This window comes from Oncorhynchus gorbuscha, linkage group LG07 (assembly GCF_021184085.1).
Source record: "Oncorhynchus gorbuscha isolate QuinsamMale2020 ecotype Even-year linkage group LG07, OgorEven_v1.0, whole genome shotgun sequence".
NCBI lineage: Eukaryota > Metazoa > Chordata > Actinopteri > Salmoniformes > Salmonidae > Oncorhynchus > Oncorhynchus gorbuscha.
Window position 1 is genome coordinate 62,492,799 of NC_060179.1, and position 22,351 is coordinate 62,515,149.

At 44.4% G+C, this 22,351-nt stretch overlaps 1 protein-coding gene across 1 annotated transcript in view; it reads right to left on the minus strand.

Annotated features, from left to right (window-relative positions):
* fam20cb (FAM20C golgi associated secretory pathway kinase b) overlaps window positions 1–22,351 on the minus strand; it is a 92,420-nt gene that overhangs the window by 57,307 nt on the left and 12,762 nt on the right. Inside the window, exon 3 of the mRNA XM_046357114.1 lies at window positions 20,264–20,342. Within this exon, the coding sequence (XP_046213070.1) occupies window positions 20,264–20,342 (79 nt within the window). The remainder of the gene's footprint in view (window positions 1–20,263; window positions 20,343–22,351) is intronic.

The following is a 22,351-nucleotide window of genomic DNA, read 5'->3' on the forward strand; positions in this document are numbered from 1 at the left end:
CTTGACCCAGAAAATATAAAAAACTATCGGCCTATATCGAATCTTCCATTCCTCTCAAAGATTTTAGAGAAGGCTGTTGCGCAGCAACTCACTGCCTTCCTGAAGACAAACAATGTATACGAAATGCTTCAGTCTGGTTTTAGACCCCATCATAGCACTGAGACGGCACTTGTGAAGGTGGTAAATGACATTTTGATGGCATCGGACCGAGGCTCTGCATCTGTCCTCGTGCTCCTAGACCTTAGTGCTGCTTTTGATACCATCGATCACCACATTCTTTTGGAGAGATTGGAAACCCAAATTGGTCTACACGGACATGTTCTGGCCTGGTTTAGGTCTTATCTGTCGGAAAGATATCAGTTTGTCTCTGTGAATGGTTTGTCCTCTGACAAATCAACTGTACATTTCGGTGTTCCTCAAGGTTCTGTTTTAGGACCACTATTGTTTTCACTATATATTTTACCTCTTGGGGATGTTATTCGAAAACATAATGTAAACTTTCACTGCTATGCGGATGACACACAGCTGTACATTTCAATGAAACATGGTGAAGCACCAAAATTGCCCTCGCTAGAAGCATGTGTTTCAGACATAAGGAAGTGGATGGCTGCAAACTTTCTACTATTAAACTCGGACAAAACAGAGATGCTTGTTCTAGGTCCCAAGAAACAAAGAGATCTTCTGTTGAATCTGACAATTAATCTTAATGGTTGTACAGTCGTCTCAAATAAAACTGTGAAGGACCTCGGCGTTACTCTGGACCCTGATCTCTCTTTTGAAGAACATATCAAGACCATTTCGAGGACAGCTTTTTTCCATCTACGTAACATTGCAAAAATCAGAAACTTTCTGTCCAAAAATGATGCAGAAAAATTAATCCATGCTTTTGTCACTTCTAGGTTAGACTACTGCAATGCTCTATTTTCCGGCTACCCGGATAAAGCACTAAATAAACTTCAGTTAGTGCTAAATACGGCTGCTAGAATCCTGACTAGAACCAAAAAATTTGATCATATTACTCCAGTGCTAGCCTCTCTACACTGGCTTCCTGTCAAAGCAAGGGCTGATTTCAAGGTTTTACTGCTAACCTACAAAGCATTACATGGGCTTGCTCCTACCTACCTCTCTGATTTGGTCCTGCCGTACATACCTATACGTACGCTACGGTCACAAGACGCAGGCCTCCTAATTGTCCCTAGAATTTCTAAGCAAACAGCTGGAGGCAGGGCTTTCTCCTATAGAGCTCCATTTTTATGGAACGGTCTGCCTACCCATGTCAGAGACGCAAACTCGGTCTCAACCTTTAAGTCTTTACTGAAGACTCATCTCTTCAGTGGGTCATATGATTGAGTGTAGTCTGGCCCAGGAGTGGGAAGGTGAACGGAAAGGCTCTGGAGCAACGAACCGCCCTTGCTGTCTCTGCCTGGCCGGTTCCCCTTTTTCCACTGGGATTCTCTGCCTCTAACCCTGTTACGGGGCTGAGTCACTGGCTTGCTGGGGCTCTCTCGTGCCGTCCCTGGGGGGATGCGTCACCTGGGTGGGTTGATTCACTGTTGTGGTCGGCCTGTCTGGGTTCCCCCACCCCTTGGGTTGTACCGTGTCGGAGATCTTTGTGGGCTATACTCGGCCTTGTCTCAGGATGGTAAGTTGGTGGTTGAAGATTTCCCTCTAGTGGTGTGGGGGCTGTGCTTTGGCAAAGTGGGTGGGGTTATATCCTTCCTGTTTGGCCCTGTCCGGGGTGTCCTCGGATGGGGCCACAGTGTCTCCTGACCCCTCCTGTCTCAGCCTCCAGTATTTATGCTGCAGTAGTTTATGTGTCGGGGGCTAGGGTCAGTTTGTTTATCTGGAGTACTTCTCCTGTCCTATTCGGTGTCCTGTGTAAATCTAAGTGTGCGTTCTCTAATTCTCTCCTTCTCTCTTTCTTTCTCTCTCTCGGAGGACCTGAGCCCTAGAACCATGCCCCAGGACTACCTGACATGATGACTCCTTGCTGTCCCCAGTCCACCTGGCCATGCTGCTGCTCCAGTTTCAACTGGCCTGGGCCCTAGGACCATGTCCCAGGACTACCTGACATGAGGACTCCTTGCTGTCCCCAGTCCACCTGGCCATGCTCCTGCTCCAGTTTCAACTGTTCTGCCTTACTATTATTCAACCATGCTGGTCATTTATGAACATTTGAACATCTTGGCCATGTTCTGTTATAATCTCCACCTGGCACAGCCAGAAGAGGACTGGCCACCCCACATATGCTCTCTCTAATTCTCTCTTTCTTTCTCTCTCTCGGAGGACCTGAGCCCTAGGACCGTGCCCCAGGACTACCTGACATGATGGCTCCTTGCTGTCCCCAGTCCATCTGACTGTGCTGCTGCTCCAGTTTCAACTGTTCTGCCTTATTATTATTTGACCATGCTGGTCATTTATGAACATTTGAACATCTTGGTCATGTTCTGTTATAATCTCTACCCGGCACAGCCAGAAGAGGACTGGCCACCCCACATAGCCCGGTTCCTCTCTAGGTTTCTTCCTAGGTTTTGGCCTTTCTAGGGAGTTTTTCCTAGCCACCGTGCTTTTACACCTGCATTGTTTGCTGTTTGGGGTTTTAGGCTGGGTTTCTGTACAGCACTTTGAGATATCAGCTGATGTACGAAGGGCTATATAAATAAATTTTATTTGATTTGATTTGATTTACCAGTCAGCGCCACTCGAAAAGCGAGCTATACACTGGTGCAAGTGGGGACACTTCAGGCTGAGGAGTAAGTTTCACACGTCTCCATGTGCTACATTTGCAAGCGTGTTATCCTTTCACAATGCCTCCCGTTCATTAGGCTTTCATAAACATATTATAATTACTTCAACACAAACCCTGCTGAACTCAATGCCCAGAGGACCCAATTATTACAACAGAGAAATTGTCAAAACATTAGGGGGTAATTTGCTAAATCAGTGTTGGGCTCAAAGTGCTGTTGTATCATGTGATCACACTGGGATCTTGACTAATGAATTATTCCCTCTCTGACTCACTTCATATGTGCTCCCATTAGGGACACTGGCAACTGGTACTAAGACACTGATCTAAGGTATGTTTCCTCCTAATGGTTAAATGACCGTAGGGTGAAGGTAAGCTGATCCTAGATCTGTGCTCGGGGCTTGGAAGAGTGTGACATTTTAGTTATTTTACCAGGCAGGTCAATTAAGGACACATGAATATGTACAATGACAGCCTGGGTATCCCCATGTAACAATCACTGCCCTGTGTCATAAGATGACTTCAATCACCGCAGCTTTTACCAGATGCTCTCATCCAGAAGTGAGTGGATACAGTTTCGTACTGGTCTGCCGTGGGAATCAAACCCACAGTCCTGGCATCGCAAGCGCTATGCTCTACCAACTCAGCCACATGGGCTCAGATAACCTTACTCTAATCAGTACTCTAATCAGTACTTGTTCACCATAAAACAAAAAATCTGACCCTGAACCTGTGGTTTAGAGGTTAAACATCTACTACAGTATCAACCCGTTCCTGGCCTGAAACTGTGTCATTCTTGACATCATAATGTTTTGAGTTTTAAATCTGTCTCATATTCATCTCCTCTCAACCAGTTGTCCTGAGGCCAGTCAAAGACAAATCACAATCAGGATTGTAGGTGAAAATTCACGACTGGGTGATTTTCCAGTATCTATACTGCTCTCCCAGAAGTAGTGAGCAGACTCAACATAGGGTTCATTAATAGACATGTGTAAGCAGAATAAAGGTTGATCTCAGGTGAATGGACAGAGCTGGATCAATGTAGAGTTAACCATTGGACGTGTAAAAACAGAACGGAAGCAGTATCCATGGGAGTGTACAGACTGGGTCAACATGGAGTTCATCACTAGATATGTAAAACAGAATGGAAGCAGTATCCATGGGAGTGTACAGACTGGGTCAACATGGAGTTCATCACTAGATATGTAAAACAGAACGGAAGCAGTATCCATGGGAGTGTACAGACTGGGTCAACATGGAGTTCATCACTAGATATGTAAAACAGAACGGAAGCAGTATCCATGGGAGTGTACAGACTGGGTCAACATGGAGTTCATCACTAGATATGTAAAACAGAACGGAAGCAGTATCCATGGGAGTGTACAGACTGGGTCAACATGGAGTTCATCACTAGATATGTAAAACAGAATGGAAGCAGTATCCATGGGAGTGTACAGACTGGGTCAACATGGAGTTCATCACTAGATATGTAAAACAGAATGGAAGCAGTATCCATGGGAGTGTACAGACTGGGTCAACATGGAGTTCATCACTAGATATGTAAAACAGAATGGAAGCAGTATCCATGGGAGTGTACAGACTGGGTCAACATGGAGTTCATCACTAGATATGTAAAACAGAACGGAAGCAGTATCCATGGGAGTGTACAGACTGGGTCAACATGGAGTTCATCACTAGATATGTAAAACAGAACGGAAGCAGTATCCATGGGAGTGTACAGACTGGGTCAACATGGAGTTCATCACTAGATATGTAAAACAGAACGGAAGCAGTATCCATGGGAGTGTACAGACTGGGTCAACATGGAGTTCATCACTAGATATGTAAAACAGAACGGAAGCAGTATCCATGGGAGTGTACAGACTGGGTCAACATGGAGTTCATCACTAGATATGTAAAACAGAACGGAAGCAGTATCCATGGGAGTGTACAGACTGGGTCAACATGGAGTTCATCACTAGATATGTAAAACAGAATGGAAGCAGTATCCATGGGAGTGTACAGACTGGGTCAACATGGAGTTCATCACTAGATATGTAAAACAGAATGGAAGCAGTATCCATGGGAGTGTACAGACTGGGTCAACATGGAGTTCATCACTAGATATGTAAAACAGAACGGAAGCAGTATCCATGGGAGTGTACAGACTGGGTCAACATGGAGTTCATCACTAGATATGTAAAACAGAACGGAAGCAGTATCCATGGGAGTGTACAGACTGGGTCAACATGGAGTTCATCACTAGATATGTAAAACAGAACGGAAGCAGTATCCATGGGAGTGTACAGACTGGGTCAACATGGAGTTCATCACTAGATATGTAAAACAGAACGGAAGCAGTATCCATGGGAGTGTACAGACTGGGTCAACATGGAGTTCATCACTAGACATGTAAAACAGAACGGAAGCAGTATCCATGGGAGTGTACAGACTGGGTCAACATGGAGTTCATCACTAGACATGTAAAACAGAACGGAAGCAGTATCCATGGGAGTGTACAGACTGGGTCAACATGGAGTTCATCACTAGACATGTAAAACAGAACGGAAGCAGTATCCATGGGAGTGTACAGACTGGGTCAACATGGAGTTCATCACTAGATATGTAAAACAGAATGGAAGCAGTATCCATGGGAGTGTACAGACTGGGTCAACATGGAGTTCATCACTAGATATGTAAAACAGAACGGAAGCAGTATCCATGGGAGTGTACAGACTGGGTCAACATGGAGTTCATCACTAGATATGTAAAACAGAACGGAAGCAGTATCCATGGGAGTGTACAGACTGGGTCAACATGGAGTTCATCACTAGACATGTAAAACAGAACGGAAGCAGTATCCATGGGAGTGTACAGACTGGGTCAACATGGAGTTCATCACTAGACATGTAAAACAGAACGGAAGCAGTATCCATGGGAGTGTACAGACTGGGTCAACATGGAGTTCATCACTAGACATGTAAAACAGAACGGAAGCAGTATCCATGGGAGTGTACAGACTGGGTCAACATGGAGTTCATCACTAGATATGTAAAACAGAACGGAAGCAGTATCCATGGGAGTGTACAGACTGGGTCAACATGGAGTTCATCACTAGATATGTAAAACAGAACGGAAGCAGTATCCATGGGAGTGTACAGACTGGGTCAACATGGAGTTCATCACGAGACATGTAAAACAGAACGGAAGCAGTATCCATGGGAGTGTACAGACTGGGTCAACATGGAGTTCATCACTAGATATGTAAAACAGAACGGAAGCAGTATCCATGGGAGTGTACAGACTGGGTCAACATGGAGTTCATCACTAGACATGTAAAACAGAACGGAAGCAGTATCCATGGGAGTGTACAGACTGGGTCAACATGGAGTTCATCACTAGATATGTAAAACAGAACGGAAGCAGTATCCATGGGAGTGTACAGACTGGGTCAACATGGAGTTCATCACTAGATATGTAAAACAGAACGGAAGCAGTATCCATGGGAGTGTACAGACTGGGTCAACATGGAGTTCATCACTAGACATGTAAAACAGAACGGAAGCAGTATCCATGGGAGTGTACAGACTGGGTCAACATGGAGTTCATCACTAGATATGTAAAACAGAACGGAAGCAGTATCCATGGGAGTGTACAGACTGGGTCAACATGGAGTTCATCACTAGACATGTAAAACAGAACGGAAGCAGTATCCATGGGAGTGTACAGACTGGGTCAACATGGAGTTCATCACTAGATATGTAAAACAGAACGGAAGCAGTATCAATGGGAGTGTACAGACTGGGTCAACATGGAGTTCATCACTAGACATGTAAAACAGAATGGAAGCAGTATCCATGGGAGTGTACAGACTGGGTCAACATGGAGTTCATCACTAGACATGTAAAACAGAACGGAAGCAGTATCCATGGGAGTGTACAGACTGGGTCAACATGGAGTTCATCACTAGACATGTAAAACAGAATGGAAGCAGTATCCATGGGAGTGTACAGACTGGGTCAACATGGAGTTCATCACTAGATATGTAAAACAGAACGGAAGCAGTATCCATGGGAGTGTACAGACTGGGTCAACATGGAGTTCATCACTAGATATGTAAAACAGAACGGAAGCAGTATCCATGGGAGTGTACAGACTGGGTCAACATGGAGTTCATCACTAGATATGTAAAACAGAACGGAAGCAGTATCCATGGGAGTGTACAGACTGGGTCAACATGGAGTTCATCACTAGACATGTAAAACAGAACGGAAGCAGTATCCATGGGAGTGTACAGACTGGGTCAACATGGAGTTCATCACTAGATATGTAAAACAGAATGGAAGCAGTATCCATGGGAGTGTACAGACTGGGTCAACATGGAGTTCATCACTAGATATGTAAAACAGAATGGAAGCAGTATCCATGGGAGTGTACAGACTGGGTCAACATGGAGTTCATCACTAGACATGTAAAACAGAATGGAAGCAGTATCCATGGGAGTGTACAGACTGGGTCAACATGGAGTTCATCACTAGATATGTAAAACAGAATGGAAGCAGTATCCATGGGAGTGTACAGACTGGGTCAACATGGAGTTAATCACTAGACATGTAAAACAGAATGGAAGCAGAAAATGTGTACCTTAGTTAATTAATATAGGCACCAAAAGCCATGTATCTGTAATAAAAACATGTGTTTCTACTAATCAAGTATTATTAGATAAGCACTTATATTGGGAACGTATATATGCAATAAATGTATTATTTTTTGTATTAAGATTATGGTGCCGCCACCAGTATGATCTAAACTGAGCAGATGTGGGCTTTAACAAGCAAGAATTGAGATAAAAGGATAATGGTGGCGAGAGACCAAGGGGTGTTAATCATCTACACAGAGGGGAGTGACCATGTGTGTTATGTGAAGGTGGAAACCTATAAATGGCTGAGGTCTGTAACAAGAAAAGTCAGTTGTTCCATGGAATTGCTCGGCTTCTGTTACTTTTGTAATAAAGTCTATTTGAATTTACAAGTTCCGGTATCTGAGAAATATTTGATTGAATATTTCCACGACAGGATGAGAAGATATTGTAATTACAGTGATATTGTATTAGGTAAAACACAGAGAATAGAGCGAGAGAAAGAAGGCGTGCGGGAGAGAGAGAGAGAGAGGGGGAGAGAGAAGAGAGAGAGGTGGGGTGTTATGTGATGAGAATGTGAAATCCTGTTTATATCGTATTAGAGACTAAAAGAGAGGAGGATATGTGAGAATGTGTTAGTTTGAAACGTCTCTCTGAGGCTGACGAAACATAATGACAAGAGACAAGAGAAGAGAGCAATTCCTATATTGTCTCACTGTTATGCTCGTTGTATTGTCATATGACTGCATTGTTCTCTGAGAGAAGCCAAGTGGCCATCAAAGTGAATGAAAAACACTCCTTCTGCACTGACACGTCTTATTCCATTCAGACATTTTCATCTCAATACAGTACATTGCTTGGAGCGCTGATGCTATTTGATAAAACATTGTTTCACATCCTGCCCATTTTTAGGAAATGTTTAAATATTTCATGAGTTACAGGCCTACACAAGACAACTTCAGGGAGTTATTTATTGTGTGCTGTCAATATGTTGACTAAAACAGTGGAAAATATTGCACGGGCTCTACTCGCAAACTGTCCGTCGATCACCTATACAGTCATGGATTGCACAGGCAGCTGGTGGCCCCTTAATTGGGGAGGACGGGCACATAGTAAAGTCTGGAATGGAGTTGCATCGACACATCAAACAGATGGTTTCCATGTGTTTGATACAATCCCATGAACTTCATTCCAGTCTTTATCTTGAACACTCCTCTCTTACCCAGCTCCTGTGGGTGATTGATAGTATACAGACTATACAATTAGTCTCCATAGAAAGCGACAGGGCATATTTGTTTGATTTGTGTGCACTGTATGACTCAGTGGCGGTGATTGACAAGCAATACAATTAACGGGGAATGCCGGAACAGAAGCCATCATTATATCAACACCCAACCCTGCCTCCCATTTGATCTCATCAGCTAACTAACGATGTCTGTGTACTCAGGGGCTAATTTGGCTGTATGTATGACGATCACGTCTCCTCGCTTCGCACAAACAGATGAGACGGAGAAACAGACTGGCTGTCAGAAGAATGATCGTTACAGAGTCAGTGTTTACGCCCGACCTACCACTCTGTACCCCCAAACAGCCTGGAATCAGGCTGGAATCATGGTGAAATGGAGGATATCAGTTAGGATTCCAGGCTAACCGACAGAGCCAGTGGACTAGACTGTACCGTGGGTGTCTCTACCTCATTGTGCAACTAAATAGGATGGATAGATCATTTGTAACTCATCCAACATGACAAGGCCGATGTCAAGAGGTGAATCATTAGACTTTATAGGTCTTATTCACACAGCCACATTGTGACACCTAATGCCTGGGTTGGGCAATGCTTTAGGGAAGCTGACTGACTTGACTTATGCCCCAAATTGCCTACGAATTTGTGAACTCTTCACAAAACACAAGGCTTCAGGATGCAATAACCTTACAGTAAAGACTCCATAATGGACCATAATGGAAGTACATACAGTAACGTCTCTAAAAGCACACCTCTCCACAGCACAGAACATTGAGACCAGCATCAACCCTATCGAGAGACAGAGAGACAGAGAGACAGAGAGAGATAGAGACAGAGAGAGAGAGAGAGTCAGAGAGAGAGAGAGAGAGAGACAGAGAGAGAGAGACAGAGAGAGAGAGAGAGAGTCAGAGAGAGAGAGAGAGAGAGAGAGAGAGAGAGAGAGAGAGAGAGAGAGAGAGAGAGAGAGAGAGAGAGAGAGAGAGAGAGAGAGAGAGAGAGAGAGAGAGAGAGAGAGAGAGAGGGAGAGAGACAGAGACAGAGAGAGAGACAGAGAGACAGAGAGAGAAGCTTTGACTATGTACAGACTCAGTGAGCATAGCCTTGCTATTGAGAAAGGCCGCCGTAGGCAGACATGGCTCTCAAGAGAAGACAGGCTATGTGCTCACTGCCCACAAAATGAGGTGGAAACTGAGCTGCACTTCCTAACCTCCTGCCCAATGTATGACCATATTAGAGAGACATATTTCCCCCAGATTACACAGATCCACAAAGAATTCGAAAACAAATCCAATTTTGAAAAACTCCCATATCTTTTGGGTGAAATTCCACAGTGTGCCATCACAGCAGCAAGATTTGTGACCTGTTGCCACGAGAAAAGGGCAACCAGTGAAGAACAAACACCATTGTAAATACAACCCATATTTATGCTTATTCATTTTATCTTGCGTCATTTAACTATTTGTACATTGTATATATATATATATATAATATGACATTTGTAATGTCTTTACTGTTTTTAAACTTCTGTATGTGTAATGTTTACTGTTAATTTTTGTTGTTTTTCACTTTATATATTCACTTTGTATGTTGTCTACCTCACTTGCTTTGGCAATGTTAACACATGTTTCCCATGCCAATAAAGCCCTTGAATTGAATTGAATTGAATTGAGAGAGAGAGAGACAGAGAGACAGAGAGAGACAGAGAGAGAGAGAGAGAGAGAGAGAGAGAGAGAGAGAGAGAGAGAGAGAGAGAGAGAGAGAGAGAGAGAGAGAGAGAGGGACAGAGAGGCAGAGAGAGAGAGAGAGAGAGAGGGACAGAGAGGCAGAGAGAGAGAGAGAGAGAGAGAGAGAGAGAGAGAGAGAGAGAGAGAGAGAGAGAGAGAGAGAGAGAGAGAGAGAGAGAGAGAGAGAGAGAGAGAACTAAGCCATCACTTACTAAACCGTCCCCTAAGCAAGCTGGTCCAGAGCACCCGGACAGCAACACAATTAGACCCAACAAGATAATGAGAAAACAAAAAGCGAATTACTTGACACTTTGGAAAGAATTAACAAAAAAACATAGAATTTGGCTTATTTGGCCCTAAACAGAAAGTACACCGTGTCAGAATACCTGACCGCTATTCCTTGACCAAACTTAAGGAAAGCTTTGACTATACACATATTTCCCTCGGATTACACAGATACACAAATAATTCGAAAACCAATTTTTGATAAACTCCCATATCTGTTGGGTGAAATACCACAGTGTGCCATCACAGAAGCAAGATTTGTGACCTGTTGCCACAAGAAAAGGTCAATCAGTGAAGAACAAACACTATTGTAAATACAAACCATATTTATGTTAATTTATTTTCCCTTTTGTAACTATTTGTACATAATATGACATTTGTAATGTCTTTATTATTTTGGAACTTTTGTGAGTGTCATTTTTATTGTTTATTTATTTTGTTAGTTATCTAGTTCCCTTGCTTTGGCAATGTTAACATATGTTTCCCATGCCAATAAAGTCCTTAAATTGAATTAAGAGAGAGAGAGAGAGAGAGAGAGAGAGAGAGAGAGAGAGAGAGAGAGAGAGAGAGAGAGAGAGAGAGAGAGAGAGAGAGACAGAGAGAGAGAGAGAGAGAGAGAGAGAGAGAGAGAGAGAGAGAGAGAGAGAGAGAGAGAGAGAGAGAAAACAGAGAGAGAGAGAGAGAGAGAGAGAGAGAGAGAGAGAGAGAGAGAGAGAGAGAGAGAGAGAGAGAGAGAGAGAGAGAGAGATGGGATTGATACAGAGCAGCACCATTGGTTTTCTGGGGCTAGGGAAAATAGGATTTTGAATGTGACTGAATTTTGTGTCCCCACACGGTTAGCTGTACAAGACTGTGTGTGTGTGTGTGTGTCCCCTCAAGGTCTATTGCTATTTCTAGGAGGTTTAGGATTTCAGGTTAGAATTAGTATTTGTGTTAGAATTAGGGTTAGTTTCAGGGTGAGGAGCTAGGGTTAGGTTAAGGGTTAGGGTTAAGTTTTTGGGTTAAGGTTAGGTTTTTGGGTTAAAGTTAGGTTTTGGGATTTAAGGTTAGGGAAAATAGGAGTTTGAATGGGACTGAATTGTGTGTCCCCACAGCGTCAGTTATACAAGGAGTGAGAGGAAATGAACACCAAGGGAATAATACCAGAGATGAGTTGACAGCTGCAGACAACAAATAGATTTAAATCCCAAACGTAATTTCATTTCAAGTTCAATATTAGTGTACCGCAGAGAGATAATCTGAATGGATTTTTGATTGTATTTCAATATTTTTCGATATGAGAGAGCGAGAGATAGAGCGAGGGATAGAGCGAGAGATAGAGCGAGAGATAGAGCGAGGGATAGAGCGAGAGATAGAGTGAGGGATAGAGCGAGAGATAGAGTGAGAGATAGAGCGAGAGATAGAGTGAGGGATAGAGTGAGGGATAGAGCGAGAGATAGAGTGAGGGATAGAGCGAGAGATAGAGCGAGAGATAGAGCGAGGGATAGAGCGAGAGATAGAGTGAGGGATAGAGCGAGAGATAGAGCGAGAGATAGAGCGAGGGATAGAGCGAGAGATAGAGTGAGGGATAGAGCGAGAGATAGAGCGAGAGATAGAGGGAGAGATAGAGCGAGAGATAGAGCGAGAGATAGAGCGAGGGATAGAGCGAGAGATAGAGTGAGGGATAGAGCGAGAGATAGAGCGAGAGATAGAGGGAGAGATAGAGGGAGAGATAGAGCGAGAGATAGAGCGAGAGATAGAGCGAGGGATAGAGCGAGAGATAGAGCGAGGGATAGAGCGAGAGATAGAGTGAGAGATAGAGCGAGAGATAGAGCGAGAGATAGAGCGAGGGATAGAGCGAGAGATAGAGCGAGAGATAGAGCGAGGGATAGAGGGAGAGATAGAGGGAGAGATAGAGGGAGAGATAGAGGGAGAGATAGAGCGAGGGATAGAGCGAGAGATAGAGCGAGAGATAGAGGGAGAGATAGAGCGAGAGATAGAGCGAGAGATAGAGTGAGGGATAGAGCGAGAGATAGAGCGAGAGATAGAGTGAGGGATAGAGCGAGAGATAGAGCGAGAGATAGAGTGAGGGATAGAGCGAGAGATAGAGTGAGGGATAGAGCGAGAGATAGAGCGAGGGATAGAGCGAGAGATAGAGCGAGAGATAGAGGGAGAGATAGAGGGAGAGATAGAGCGAGAGATAGAGTGAGGGATAGAGCGAGAGATAGAGTGAGGGATAGAGCGAGAGATAGAGCGAGAGATAGAGTGAGGGATAGAGCGAGAGATAGAGCGAGAGATAGAGTGAGGGATAGAGCGAGGGATAGAGCGAGAGATAGAGTGAGGGATAGAGTGAGGGATAGAGCGAGAGATAGAGTGAGGGATAGAGCGAGAGATAGAGCGAGAGATAGAGCGAGGGATAGAGCGAGAGATAGAGTGAGGGATAGAGCGAGAGATAGAGCGAGAGATAGAGCGAGGGATAGAGCGAGAGATAGAGTGAGGGATAGAGCGAGAGATAGAGCGAGAGATAGAGGGAGAGATAGAGCGAGAGATAGAGCGAGAGATAGAGCGAGGATAGAGCGAGAGATAGAGTGAGGGATAGAGCGAGAGATAGAGCGAGAGATAGAGGAGAGATAGAGGGAGAGATAGAGCGAGAGATAGAGCGAGAGATAGAGCGAGGATAGAGCGAGAGATAGAGCGAGGATAGATAGATAGAGCGAGAGATAGAGTGAGAGATAGAGCGAGAGATAGAGCGAGAGATAGAGCGAGGGATAGAGCGAGAGATAGAGCGAGAGATAGAGCGAGGATAGAGGGAGAGATAGAGGGAGAGATAGAGGGAGAGATAGAGGGAGAGATAGAGCGAGGGATAGAGCGAGAGATAGAGCGAGAGATAGAGGGAGAGATAGAGCGAGAGATAGAGCGAGAGATAGAGTGAGGATAGAGCGAGAGATAGAGCGAGAGATAGAGCGAGAGATAGAGCGAGGATAGATAGATAGCGAGAGATAGAGCGAGAGATAGAGTGAGGGATAGAGCGAGAGATAGAGTGAGGATAGAGCGAGAGATAGAGCGAGGATAGAGCGAGAGATAGAGCGAGAGATAGAGGGAGAGATAGAGGAGAGATAGAGCGAGAGATAGAGTGAGGGATAGAGCGAGAGATAGAGTGAGGGATAGAGCGAGAGATAGAGCGAGAGATAGAGTGAGGGATAGAGCGAGAGATAGAGCGAGAGATAGAGTGAGTAGAGGGATAGAGCGAGGATAGATAGAGCGAGATAGAGCGAGGATAGAGCGAGAGATAGAGCGAGAGATAGAGCGAGGATAGAGCGAGAGATAGAGCGAGAGATAGAGTAGAGCGATAGAGCGAGAGATAGAGCGAGGATAGAGCGAGAGATAGAGCGAGAGATAGAGCGAGAGATAGAGCGAGAGATAGAGAGCGAGAGATAGAGTGAGGATAGAGCGAGAGATAGAGCGAGAGATAGAGTGAGGAGGGATAGAGCGAGAGATAGAGGATAGAGGAGATAGAGCGAGAGATAGAGGGAGAGATAGAGGAGAGATAGAGAGAGAGCGAGAGATAGAGCGAGAGATAGAGTGAGGGATAGAGCGAGAGATAGAGGGAGAGATAGAGCGAGAGATAGAGCGAGAGATAGAGTGAGGGATAGAGCGAGAGATAGAGGGAGAGATAGAGGGAGAGATAGAGCGAGAGATAGAGTGAGGGATAGAGCGAGAGATAGAGGGAGAGATAGAGCGAGAGATAGAGCGAGAGATAGAGTGAGGGATAGAGCGAGAGATAGAGCGAGAGATAGAGGATAGAGAGATAGAGATAGAGAGAGAGATAGAGCGAGAGATAGAGCGAGAGATAGAGTGAGGGATAGAGCGAGAGATAGAGTGAGGGATAGAGCGAGAGATAGAGTGAGCGAGAGATAGAGTGAGGGATAGAGCGAGAGATAGAGTGAGAGATAGAGTGAGGGATAGAGTGAGAGATAGAGCGAGAGATAGAGCGAGAGATAGAGGATAGAGTGAGGATAGAGATAGAGCGAGAGATAGAGCGAGAGATAGAGCGAGAGATAGAGCGAGAGATAGAGTGAGGATAGAGCGAGAGATAGAGTGAGGGATAGAGCGAGAGATAGAGCGAGAGATAGAGTGAGGGATAGAGCGAGAGATAGAGCGAGAGATAGAGTGAGGGATAGAGCGAGAGATAGAGCGAGAGATAGAGCGAGAGATAGAGCGAGAGATAGAGCGAGAGATAGAGCGAGAGATAGAGCGAGAGATAGAGAGATAGAGGATAGAGCGAGAGATAGAGCGAGAGATAGAGTGAGGGATAGAGTGAGGGATAGAGCGAGAGATAGAGTGAGGGATAGAGCGAGAGATAGAGCGAGAGATAGAGTGAGGGATAGAGCGAGAGATAGAGTGAGAGATAGAGTGAGGGATAGAGTGAGAGATAGAGCGAGGGATAGAGCGAGAGATAGAGCGAGAGATAGAGGGAGAGATAGAGGGAGAGATAGAGCGAGAGATAGAGCGAGAGATAGAGTGAGGGATAGAGCGAGAGATAGAGTGAGGGATAGAGCGAGAGATAGAGCGAGAGATAGAGTGAGGGATAGAGCGAGAGATAGAGCGAGAGATAGAGTGAGGGATAGAGCGAGGGATAGAGCGAGAGATAGAGCGAGGGATAGAGCGAGGGATAGAGCGAGAGATAGAGCGAGAGATAGAGCGAGAGATAGAGGGAGAGATAGAGCGAGAGATAGAGCGAGAGATAGAGTGAGGGATAGAGCGAGAGATAGAGGGAGAGATAGAGGGAGAGATAGAGCGAGAGATAGAGTGAGGGATAGAGCGAGAGATAGAGGGAGAGATAGAGCGAGAGATAGAGCGAGAGATAGAGTGAGGGATAGAGCGAGAGATAGAGCGAGAGATAGAGGGAGAGATAGAGGGAGAGATAGAGCGAGAGATAGAGCGAGAGATAGAGAGAGGGATAGAGCGAGAGATAGAGCGAGAGATAGAGCGAGAGATAGAGTGAGGGATAGAGCGAGAGATAGAGTGAGGGATAGAGTGAGAGATAGAGCGAGGGATAGAGCGAGAGATAGAGCGAGAGATAGAGGGAGAGATAGAGGGAGAGATAGAGCGAGAGATAGAGCGAGAGATAGAGCGAGGGATAGAGCGAGAGATAGAGTGAGGGATAGAGCGAGAGATAGAGCGAGAGATAGAGTGAGGGATAGAGCGAGAGATAGAGCGAGAGATAGAGTAAGGGATAGAGCGAGGGATAGAGCGAGAGATAGAGCGAGGGATAGAGCGAGGGATAGAGCGAGAGATAGAGTGAGGGATAGAGCGAGGGATAGAGGGAGAGATAGAGGGAGAGATAGAGCGAGAGATAGAGTGAGGGATAGAGCGAGAGATAGAGGGAGAGATAGAGCGAGAGATAGAGCGAGAGATAGAGTGAGGGATAGAGCGAGAGATAGAGCGAGAGATAGAGGGAGAGATAGAGGGAGAGATAGAGCGAGAGATAGAGCGAGAGATAGAGTGAGGGATAGAGCGAGAGATAGAGTGAGGGATAGAGCGAGAGATAGAGCGAGAGATAGAGTAAGGGATAGAGCGAGGGATAGAGCGAGAGATAGAGCGAGGGATAGAGCGAGGGATAGAGCGAGAGATAGAGTGAGGGATAGAGCGAGGGATAGAGCGAGAGATAGAGCGAGAGATAGAGTGAGGGATAGAGCGAGGGATAGAGTGAGGGATAGAGCGAGGGATAGAGCGAGAGATAGAGTGAGGGATAGAGCGAGAGATAGAGCGAGAGATAGAGTGAGGGATAGAGCGAGGGATAGAGCGAGAGATAGAGTGAGGGATAGAGCGAGGGATAGAGCGAGAGATAGAGTGAGGGATAGAGCGAGAGATAGAGCGAGAGATAGAGTGAGGGATAGAGCGAGGGATAGAGCGAGAGATAGAGTGAGGGATAGAGCGAGAGATAGAGCGAGAGATAGAGCGAGAGATAGAGCGAGAGATAGTGTGAGGGATAGAGCGAGAGATAGAGCGAGAGATAGAGCGAGAGATAGAGTGAGGGATAGAGCGAGAGATAGAGCGAGAGATAGAGCGAGAGATAGAGCGAGAGATAGAGTGAGAGATAGAGTGAGAGATAAAGAGCAGCACCGTTGGATTTCTGCTCTGCACCTGCTCTGTGTCTTTCTATTCTGAAACTGGTTTACTGGTAGAAGGAGCCCGATCTCTCCCATGATGCATTTGTGTTCAGAGGAGAAGCTGATGCCCTATGAAGTCTTTGATGTTGCACCTCTGTCTCTTTGATGCACCATGTGACAACACGCCAACAGATTGAGGAGAGAGGTGTGAGTTGGTGGGGTGTTATGGAATGGTGTGTGTGTGTGTGTGTATGTCACTGTATGTCAGTGTGTATGTGGGTGTGCATGTCAGTGTGTATGTGTGTGTGTGCATGTCAGTGTATGTGTGTGTGCATGTCAGTGTGTATGTGTGTGTGCATGTCAGTGTGTATGTGTGTGTGTATGTCAGTGTGTATGTGTGTGTGCATGTCAGTGTGTATGTGTGTGTGCATGTCAGTGTATGTGTGTGTGCATGTCAGTGTGTATGTGTGTGTGTGTGCATGTCAGTGTATGTGTGTGTGCATGTCAGTGTGTATGTGTGTGTGTATGTCAGTGTGTATGTGTGTGTGTGTGCATGTCAGTGTGTATGTGTGTGTGTGTATGTCAGTGTGTATGTGTGTGTGTATGTCAGTGTGTGTGTGTGTGTGTATGTCAGTGTGTGTGTGTGTATGTCAGTGTGTGTGTGTGTGTGTGTATGTCAGTGTGTGTGTGTGTGTATGTCAGTGTGTATGTGTGTGTGCATGTCAGTGTGTATGTGTGTGTGTATGTCAGTGTGTGTGTGTGCATGTCAGTGTGTATGTGTGTGTATGTCAGTGTGTATGTGTGTGTGTATGTCAGTGTGTGTGTGTATGTCAGTGTGTATGTGTGTGTGCATGTCAGTGTGTATGTGTGTGTGTATGTCAGTGTGTGTGTGTGTGTGTGTGTGTATGTCAGTGTGTGTGTGTGTGTGTGTGTGTGTGTGTGTGTGTGTGTGTGTGTGTGTGTGTGTGTGTGTGTGTGTGTGTGTGTGTGTGTGTGTGTGTGTGTGTGTGTGTGTGTGTGTGTGTGTGTGTGTGTGTGTGTGTGTGTGTATGTCAGTATGTGTGTGTGTGTGTATGTCAGTGTGTGTGTGTGTATGTCAGTGTGTATGTGTGTGTGTATGTCAGTGTATGTGTGTGTGTGTATGTCAGTGTGTATGTGTGTGTGTATGTCAGTGTGTATGTGTGTGTGTATGTCAGTGTGTGTGTGTGTGTGTGTATGTGTGTGTGTATGTCAGTGTGTGTGTGTGTGTGGACAGGATTAACTATACTTGTGGGGACCAGAAGCATAGTAAACCAACACAATTGGGGATAGTATGAAGGAGTGACAGGATATGTATGCCAATTCAGCAGGACGGAGAATGGCGTCCAACTGTGGAGTCAAGACAGTTGGGATGTTTTGTTAAATGAAGTGTATCAAGACGGGGGAGTGAAAACAACCCTCATACTCCTCCTGCCCCTCCTTTCTCTAGATTAGAGAAACACCAAGGGGATCCTACCGGAGATGAGTTGACAGCTGCAGACAACAAATAGATTTGTTTCTGTTTTAAATTCAATATTAGTGTACCGCAGAGAGATCATCTGGATAGATTTGTATTGTATTTCAGTATTTGTTGGTATGCTCCTTCTCTGAGCCTCTTTGCGATGTTACAGCTGCGTACACACACACACACACACACACACACACACACACACACACACACACACACACACACACACACACACACACACACACACACACACACACACACACACACACACACACACACACACACACACACACACACACACACACACACACACAAAGTTATGTCAGGGTGATTTGAGGTGCGTCTAGCTTGACTTTCTGTGAGTAGACTGAAGTAGTTAGTAATTATGACAGCCTCTGAATAGCTTCTCTCTGCCTCCACCACCTGCTCCTCATCCTCCTCCTCCCTGCGATCATCCACAGGCTTAACCCAGCTCTCCACACTGACACTGAGGCCAAACACAACAGGAGGGTGACAATGATTAACCCTCAATTAAATTACAATTACGATAACAAAAGGAATTACATTTAAAACCCAGCGAGCTACAACAATCACGAAAGGGATTAGGGCTAAAGGACCAAGTCTATCATGAGGAAGTATATTATCATCACAATATGGACAACCTGGATACAAATAAGGATAAATTAAATCATTGTTGTTTTCATTTAACTGTTATTCATCTAGATCAAGGGTCTCCAACCTTTTCTAGAATTTTTTATTTTTATATTATTTTTATTTAACATGTCGCGACCTACTATCTTTTTTTTATAGCCTTCAAATAGGCACATTTTTTTATAGCCTTCAAATAGGCACATTCTTCTCTTCTCCTGTACCCTGCAAGTCTTCCCTGGGTCCTTGGTGTACAATAAGTGGGTTTTCTGTCAATATACCCGGTATAATAATTATTTCTTAAAACAGATTTCAGGAAAATACCAAATGTAATTTTATGGGGCCAGTCATGCCAAATATTGTTTATGGCAAGCTACTCATAGAGCTACTGGTAGCTTGCGGGAACTACCTGTCGGAGACACCTGATCTAGATTGTCAGACTACTCTCATAGACTAGTGAACATAAATCCGGGACACTGAAATTAGTATATTTTACGTTTGGTATGGTTACATAAAACAGAAGGTTATTTAAGCCAAAAATGAAAGGAGGGTGGGTGGTTGTTTGGTTCGTTGGTTGGTCGTTCTGGGTGGGTGGGTGGGTGGATGTACAGTATAATGTGAATGTCTAGCAACAGATGGGTGGGCGTATACGCAAAAGTCTAGAGACCCAAAGGTTGCGTGTTTGAATCTCATCACGGACAACTTCAGCAATTTAGCGACTTTGCAACTACTTACTACTTTTTAGCTATATTGGAACTTCTTCGCATGTTAGCTAACCAATCCCCTAACCATAACCGTAACCCTTTTAGCTAACCCTTCCCCTTTAACCTAACTCCTAACCCTACCATTAACCCCTAACCCTAACCCCTAGCCTAGCTAACGTTAGCTAGTTAGCTAACATTAGCATTAGCCACCCCTAGCTAATGTTACCCATAAAACAAATTGGAGTTCGTAACATATCATATGTTTTGCAAATTCGTAACATATCATATGAATTGTAATTTATATCATATTATATACGAAATGGATGATGGACACCCACTCATTAATACATACGTAACATATCATACCAAATGGAGTGTCTTGGATTTACGAAATGCTCTAAGACCACGTTGAGATTATCCCCTTATTGATTATCCCCTTATCTGTACAAATAGCCTATTGAACCTCTACAATACATCACCATGAGAAGCATTTCTGGTTGGCATAGGCAGTCAAATCAAATCAAATCCAATGTTATTGGTCACATACACGTGATTATCAGATGTTATTGCGTCTGTATCGAAATGCTTGTGCTTCTAGCTCCCACAGTAATATCTAACAAGTAATATCTATCAAATTACACAACATATACACAATACACACACATCTATGTAGGTTGGCATAAGCAGTCTACTTACTTCATAGGTTTGAACAGAGCCTGTCCATAGTTCTGGAACGTCATGATCAGTTTCAGTTGGGTGCCTCCAGACTTCATGGCTGTTGGAAAAAATACAAACAACAAAATAGTCATTGGCAGCAAATGTACAGTATGGCAGAATCATTTACTCACCGAATGACATTATAGAGTACACCATCAAATATGATTTAGTCAATCATGTAATGACCCCCCCCCCCCCCCCCAGAGGATGGTCAACCTCTCCCACTGATTCACTTCAGACTGTGTGCCTAACAGTTTTTCAAAACAACTGGGAATTCAGAACTCAGAGATCTCCGACTTTAGTGTGATCAAGACAGCTGGAAACTCTGGAGAAGACAACGGGCTCAGAATGGGGAAATCTTTTTGAACCGTCATCCAACTCAGAATTCCAAGTCGGAAAACTCTGGCATCTTTCTAGAGCTCTGACTTTCCGACCTGAAGATCGCTGACGTCCTGATTTGACCTTGTTTTTTTCAGAGTTCCCAGTTGTCTTGAAAGCAACAAGTGTACTTAAAGTGAGTGACAGATGATATCACAGTGTTTGTTTGATCAGGAAGGAGACTGGAAGGTGAAGGATAGAGAGTGCAATCACATTGCTCTCTGTTCTCTCTCTCTGTTCTCTCTGTTCTCTCCTTTCTTCCCTCATTTTCTCTCTGTTCTTTCTTCCCTCAATCTCTGTCTCTGTCTCTCTCCATTTTAAATTCAATTCAATTTGAGGGCTTTATTGGCATGGGAAACACATGTTAGCATTGCCTAAGCAAGTGAACTAGATAATAAACCAAGGTGATATAAACAATAAAAATGAACAGTAAACATTACACTCACAAACGTTCCAAAATAATAAAGACATTTCAAATGATGTGCAAATAGTACAAAAGAGAAAATAAACATAAATATGGGTTGTATTTACAATGGTGTTTGTGCTTCACTGGTTGCCCTTTTCTTGTGGCAACAGGTCACAAATCTTGCTGCTGTGATGGCACACTGTGTTATTTCACCCAACAGATATGATTGAAATTGGCTTTGTTTTTGAATGATTTGTGTTTCTGTGTAATCTGAGGGAAATCTCTAATATGGTCATACATTTGGCAGAAGGTTAGGAAGTGCTGCTCAGTTTCCACCTCTGTCTCTGTCTCTGCCTCTGTCTCTGTCTCTGCCTCTCTCTCTCTCTCTCTCTCTCTCTCTCTCTCTCTGTCTCTCTCTCTCTCTCTGTCTCTCTCTCTCTCTCTCTCTCTCTCTCTCTCTCTCTCTCTCTCTGTCTCTCTCTCTCTCTCTCTCTCTCTCTCTCTCTCTCTCTCTCTCTCTCTCTCTCTCTCTCTCTCTCTCTCTCTCTCTCTCTCTCTCTCACTCCCGCTCTCTGTCTAAATTAAATTCGAATGGGCTTTATTGACATGGGAAACATGTTTACATTGCCACAGCAAGTGAAATAAACAATAAACAAATATGACAACAAAAAACAACAAAAAACAAGTATATGTAAATGAAGAGTAAACATTCCACTCACAAAGGCTTCAGAAAGATAAAGGCATTTCAAATGTTATGTGACATTTTGTGAAGTACCAATGGTAGGTAGGGGAATATAAATAAACAGATAAATATAGATTGTATTTACAATGTTGTTTGTGTTCCACTGGTTGCCCTTTTCTCATGGCAATGGGTCACAGATCTTGCTGCTGTGATTGCACACTGTGATAGTTCTCCTAACAAATATGGGAGTTTATCAATGTTTGACTTGCTTTCAAATTCTTTGTGGGTCTTTGTGATCTGTGGGAAATGTGTGTCTCTAATATGGTCATACATTTGGCAGGAGGTCAGAACGTTTCCACCTAATTTTGTGGGCAGTGGGCATAGCCTATCTTGAATTTATTTCTTCACTCATTTGCTCTCTCTCTCTCTCCTCTCTCTCTGTGTTCTTTCTTCCATCTGTCTGTCTGTCTTTGTCTGTCTGTCTCTCACTGTCGGTCTCTCGGTCTCTGTCTGTCTTTGGGTCTCTGTCTCTCGGACTCTGTCTTTGTGTCTCTGTCTCTCAGTCTCTCTGTCTCTTTGTGTGTCTCTCGGCCTCTGTGTG